The sequence below is a fragment of the Limulus polyphemus genome, unplaced genomic scaffold (assembly GCF_000517525.1).
Source record: "Limulus polyphemus unplaced genomic scaffold, Limulus_polyphemus-2.1.2 Scaffold5353, whole genome shotgun sequence".
Lineage (NCBI taxonomy): Eukaryota > Metazoa > Arthropoda > Merostomata > Xiphosura > Limulidae > Limulus > Limulus polyphemus.
In genome coordinates, this window is record NW_013670963.1 from 32,085 (window position 1) to 38,128 (window position 6,044).

The window sequence follows — 6,044 nt, forward strand, 5'->3', positions numbered from 1 at the left end:
GAATAAAATTTTATTCCTCAATATTTTGCTGTAAATATGTAGAAGTAAACAATCACCTACAAGTTCTAAAAACTTTGTACGAAAAGAACTTGTGGGTGATTGTTTACTTCTGACGAAGCTGTAATAGCAAAATATTGAGGAATAAAATTATATTCTGGAGATAAAGGTCCGAGTTTATTTGCATTAATAAATACGTCTAGTAAAATACTCCAGTTTGCGTTAAAAAAACAACTTAAGAATAAAAGTATTGTATACATTATATTTATTTTATGTAAAAAAAAAAAGCATTGTAATTTCTTGAATAAGATTCAAACCTTACGAAACAATTTTGTTATACCCATTCCTACAGGTTATGAAAAATAATCTAACATAAGTTGTGAACTCAACATCTTTCTTCGATTAACAACTGGATTTCATATACTACATGAACTGAATTGTATGTTTTCCCATACTCGTACTATAAATATTGAATGTTGAAAATAATAAAAACAATCTAATAATGGATTATAAGAGACTACTGGTTTAAAAGAAATGTTGCTTTAGAAGTACACTGTCCGTGAATAGAGAAAGCAGTTAATCCTACATGTATGTATTGAGAATGCTAATTGTATCTGTCTGTGTGTGATCGGGAAACATCAAATTAATCTAGTCATTATGTACTCTAGAAAAATAAACGGAAAAGAACTCGTATTGTGATTCTTTGCTTATTATTGGAACAAATATTCTGGTGTTACATAAGAGAAAAACAGTCATTATAAATACTTTTATTTTTAATGTTCTGTTGCTTATATCCTAATCATTACGAAACAATTTTCCATTTTTCTGACCCAAGGAATGACATGCAGAATAGTTTAAGGTTGCATATGACCTTTAACACCCAGAAACATATTAAGGGTGAATGTTATACTTTTTTTTTTCAACTAGACGAAGACCCTTAAAGTGACAATTTTGTGTCTATTTTTCAAACACATTTTACGATTCTCATAGTGGTTTTAACTTGTAACTTCAGATCTGTTGATGCTATAGACTTCATAATTGTCATAAATATACATTACATGTCTATCTATACTGTTTTCTATGGTAAAGTTGATAAAAAGGTTTGGATTTTATTAAATGACAATTAACGAGTCACTGTATCATATGTCCTACTCGGGGCTTTCTCATTAGTGCCATAATTTGACATTGAATTAATTTTCAGACTAATTCTTCACATCCCATCAAAGTCTAGACCCGTTTTCAGGAACATAAGACATTTCTTTATACTTATAATATGCAAATTAGCCACAGTGGTAATGTTACACAACATGTGCCAGAATATGCGTCTCTAAATATTTCAATATCGTTTCATACACAAAGCGCAATATGAAGATGTTTTTTCCGATAAAAAAGCTAAAAACCTAGATAACGCTATGTAAAGGGTATACGTCATGTTAGTGTTACAAATATGAACCGTGCCATTCCTGACCCACCTTACAGGATGATGAAAAAGTCGCACGCAAACCATGATTTTTCCATGTCTTGCCTGTGTGCCATATAATATTACATGACAGTGTCCTAACAGGATTATTTCCATACATTCTTGCAAGGCTGATGACATTCCAACAAAAGTTAATGATTTTAAAAAAATGACACGTAAAGCCTAGGACTTAATTATATATATCAGTCTGTATATTTACAAACTCATGATTTCAAATTCGATGAGGAGGAACCCACTTTGAGACTAATAATGGTTGGAGACGGCTTGAATGGGTAATGAAGAAAAACTTTAATATAAGTTTAACAAATGTACAACGTTTCGACAAGGTTTTGTCATCTTGTCGAAACATTGTACATTTACTGCTATGTTAAACTTATATTAAAGTCTTTCTTCATTACCCATTCAAGCTTTCTCCAACCATTATTAAACCCATGATTTGCAGGAATTCAATATCTTTGTGTAAATCTTACAAGAAAAGAATCTCTCCAAACATATTTATTAGTAAACTACATATTTTATAAAATCACATTTAACTAGAGCATCCCTATTAACTTTTTAACTTGTGTAACTGTGTCTATAGCAATTTCAGTTGCTTTTTCTGCTCCTTTCTGTAATACAGATTGAATATGTTGGGGTTCTTTCAGAATATCATCTATCTTTCTCTGAATAGGTTTAAGTTTTTCAATAACTATCTCAGCCAAGACCAGCTTGTATTGCGCTGTATCAAAACACGTGCTCTGTTTACAGACTTCCTCTGGAGTTAGTCCTGTAAACAGATTATGGATATTTATCAAGTTACTGACACCTGGCCGCTCTTCTGGGGAGAATGTTACAGCTGACGTAAAGTCTGTGACTGCTTTCTTAAGTTTCTCTCTGATAACATCTGGAGGATCTGTAAGTTCGATTCGACCCTTTGGATCAGCTTCTGATTTGCTCATTTTTTTGTCTGGCTGTCTCAGACTTTTTAAACGGCTGGCTGCTGTCTCTTCTACAAAGAAATAAGAAAAGTTGTATTAGAGAAGCAGACTTGAGCAGTGTAAACGGATAAAAAGTTTATTTTTAGAATTAAAACCTACTTTAACCTAAAAGAAACAAGAAAGGTTGTGGTGCGAAGGAAGACTGTTTTTATAAATTAACATTTATCATAATCATATTTTGTATATTTACATTTTTAGAAATTTAAAGTCCACATACATTCATTTACTGTGCTTCAATATTGGCTTCCTGAGTATTGTATATTATCTTGTGTACCAAGGCCAGTAGCTTTTGAATTGTCTAAAATGTCAACATGTCCTTGTATCATCAAAAGTCACATTGAACTATTTTATATCAAATATACAGAAGTCTGACAGACTTGATATTTGCTCTAACATGAAAATTAAGAATTTTTTTTATCTTATAAACTGATGTATACAATAAACTACACGTGGTAGGAAGAACAATAAATACATCGGCTCAATTCCACCCAAACAGAGGAAGAAAAAAAACAGTTATGTTCTGTGCATAGACCCTTGTGTATATTACATAAAGTTAATTATCCAAAATATTAATTCAGTTTCATGGTCAATCATAATAAACTAATACCTCAAAGTTACTGTAACTGAAGCTAAATCTTTAGAAACGAAGCACCCAAAATAATTTTAAAGAATTAACAATACAACTAGTTATGAGTGTAGTATTCTCCCTCCGCACGAAATCATCAAATAGGTACTTACCTCTGAAAGCCTCTCCTTGTTAAGTATGAATTCATACTGTCAAAAAAATTTCATAACATCCTTTACATACAATAAACATAACTTACCAACCTTCCAGTTGATTTATAGCTCACACATCAGTGGGTCTTACATAAGCTCTGCCTTCCTGCTATAAATTAGTTTTGTTTAAAAGTTACAGTTATGATGAAAATCAGTTGTGGGGAGGTGAGAAGGAAGATCTTTCAGATTTAAGTATCTGTTTGACATTCATTTTAATTCTAAAAGTGTAAAATTCTAATCAGGTAGACATACTTTTGAAATACTGAAAGCCAGAATTCCCACTCTGTAAAGGAACTGATGAGTCACTATTACAGGGTGGGAAGAGAGAATATCTAGACTACAAAAGTTGTAGTAAAATCCAAAACAAGAAACGAATTTTTAGAACTAGAAATGCTGAAAATGTGTCGACGGTGTCAACTTGCGAGCTACTGACAAACTACCTAAAGTCCAATAAACTGAAAAAGTTGTACAGCACAACTGTCAACAAAGAAACTTAACTTATAGTTGAAAAGCAGAGATTATGTATATCCACTTATCCATGTACACTGAATCACTTGAGAGTGAAGAATAGATAAGTGACATATATGATAAGCAAATACATAAAAGACATCTGTAAATTTGGAGTCATCACGTTTTTGACAACATTAGTTCAAACTCAACAAGGAAAGTTTTTGAAATGTATTGAAATCTCTCAATTTACAGGATGGCTTGCATATAATACCATTTAGAACACCACATCACATTAGTTTAAGACTAGCCCCTCTTGTGGGATTTGAAGGGAGGTTAATAAAATAAGTAGTTAAAAATTAACAGTAAAAGTTCAATTAATGCAACTTATCTAATTTTTTCAACACTAAATGTTATTATTTTAGACAAAACAAAGCACTTATCCATATTTTCCCCAAAGGACTTTTTTACAATATTTAACATATAAGAAGTAGGCTTAACACTAGTTAAGCCTATTTATGGTTTGTTAATGTGGTACTGAGTTTCTATTGTGCAATAATTTCTTTGCGAGACTTTAGTCCATTTGAAAACTTACAGTTTTTAGAATATGTGTGTCACATAAACTAGTAAAACTACTGTAAGACAAGCAGTAGCAATCTGTTTTTAGGTAATTTTCATTTATATGATGTAGGTGTTGGCAGGTAACCAACGTAACTCCACTTACAGGGTTATTTAAAGATGTTACTAAGATACTGCTTGTAAAAGTATTGGATTTGGCTAAACTTGGAAATACGTATAAACTTGAATAGATTAACCTGAGGAACAAACTTCGTATTCCAATGGGATTCAATTTACTGACCTGAACAAAATTTTCTTTATAGTGGAGATGTTTTATCCTATGCAAGATAGTTTTCATTGAAATTCCTATTTAAAATATATTTCTTAAGCTATAATCTTGAACAAGAATGAATGGCTACTTCTCAGTATAATGGAAAGTAAACTTATTCTAGTATCTTATAACACAATTTCCTTGAGATTCACACACAGAATGACCAGAACATCAAATGAAAACAAGTTTTTTGTTTGTTTCAGAGCAAAGCCACATCGGACTATCTGCTGTGTCCACCATGGGGAATATAAAACCATGGATTTTAGTGTTGTAAGTCCATAAACTTACCACTATCCCACCACGGACAAAAATAATATTTTAATACATATATTTCATTAAAGCCATGTCAATTTTTATTATGTTAGATTATACAGGTATTGAACAAGGTGATATAAACGTTTTTTACAGCAGTAGATTACCAGGTATTGAACAAGGTGATATAAACGTTTTTTACAGCAATAGATTACACAAGTATTGAACAAGGTGATATAAAAGATTTTACAGTGTTAGATTATACAGGTATTGAAGCAGCTGACTGTAATGATCATAATGCATTCACTTAATTAGTTCTTTCATAATCTCAGGTACACTGGTGGCAGGATTTTCTCTGAACTTTCATGTTATATTTCTTTTTAAAAGAAATTGTTATTGACAATATTTGACAGTAATTTTAATATATTTGTTAATTTTTGTGGATGCATAATCAAGCAGAAATGTAAGTGAACTTCGCATCCAGTGACATTTGTGCTGTGTGTTTTCAGAGCAACAGAAGTACCTGTTGGAGAAGACCAACTTCAACACATCCAGCTTGCACAGCATTTAGCTCGCTCATTCAACAACAAATTTAATTATCTCTTCCCACATCCCAAGCCATCTATAGGTAGGTCCCAACTTACCCCTTAATAAGAAAGGTCCACCTTTCGAGAGCACTCAGGTTATAGAGTTTTATAGGTAGGTGGTTTAGTTGCCAGCCAAACTTCTTCCCACATCACAAGCCATCTATAGGTAGGTCCCAGTTTACCCCTTAAAAAGAAAGGTCCACCTTTAGAGAGTGCTCGGTTATAGAGTTTTTATTGTTTTATACGTAAGTCATTTAGTTGCCGGCCAAAACTCTTCCCACATCCCAAGCCTACATAAAGTAGGTAATTTGGATGGCAATCAAACTTCTCACGTGTAAAGCCTTCACTAGGTAAGTAATTTGTTTCTTAACCAACACTTTTCTTGTACATCGCAAGGACAAGAGTGAAGAAAAGATGTTAAAGACACGTAATATTTGCAGAGAAATATATCGGAGTGCTGTAGTTACATATTATGGCCCTCATATCTTTACGTAGAACAGAATTTTAGTCTTTAAAAACCATTTTTCAGGCCTAAGACCATACATGGAACAAGAATCCTTAATCAGGAAATTGCAAATTGTAACATTAGGCTGTAAAAAACGTTTATATCACCTTGTTCAATACCTGTGTAATCTATT

The 6,044-nt window shown here is 32.2% G+C and overlaps 1 protein-coding gene across 2 annotated transcripts in view; it reads right to left on the reverse strand.

Moving 5' to 3' along the window:
- Positions 1–2,107: 2,107 nt before the first annotated feature.
- Positions 2,108–6,044, reverse strand: part of LOC106472465 (tryptophan--tRNA ligase, mitochondrial-like) — a 15,862-nt gene continuing 11,925 nt past the window's right edge. The window contains exons 6-7 of one of the 2 annotated variants that reach the window (XM_022401034.1): positions 4,538–4,602; positions 2,407–2,465 (exon numbers count right to left, since the gene is read on the reverse strand). In XM_022401034.1, the coding sequence (XP_022256742.1) occupies positions 4,575–4,602 (28 nt within the window). In that variant the 3' untranslated portion in view covers positions 2,407–2,465; positions 4,538–4,574. Of the gene's footprint in view, positions 2,466–4,537; positions 4,603–6,044 lie in introns of both variants that reach the window. The other variant, XM_013933116.2, reaches the window with a different exon arrangement.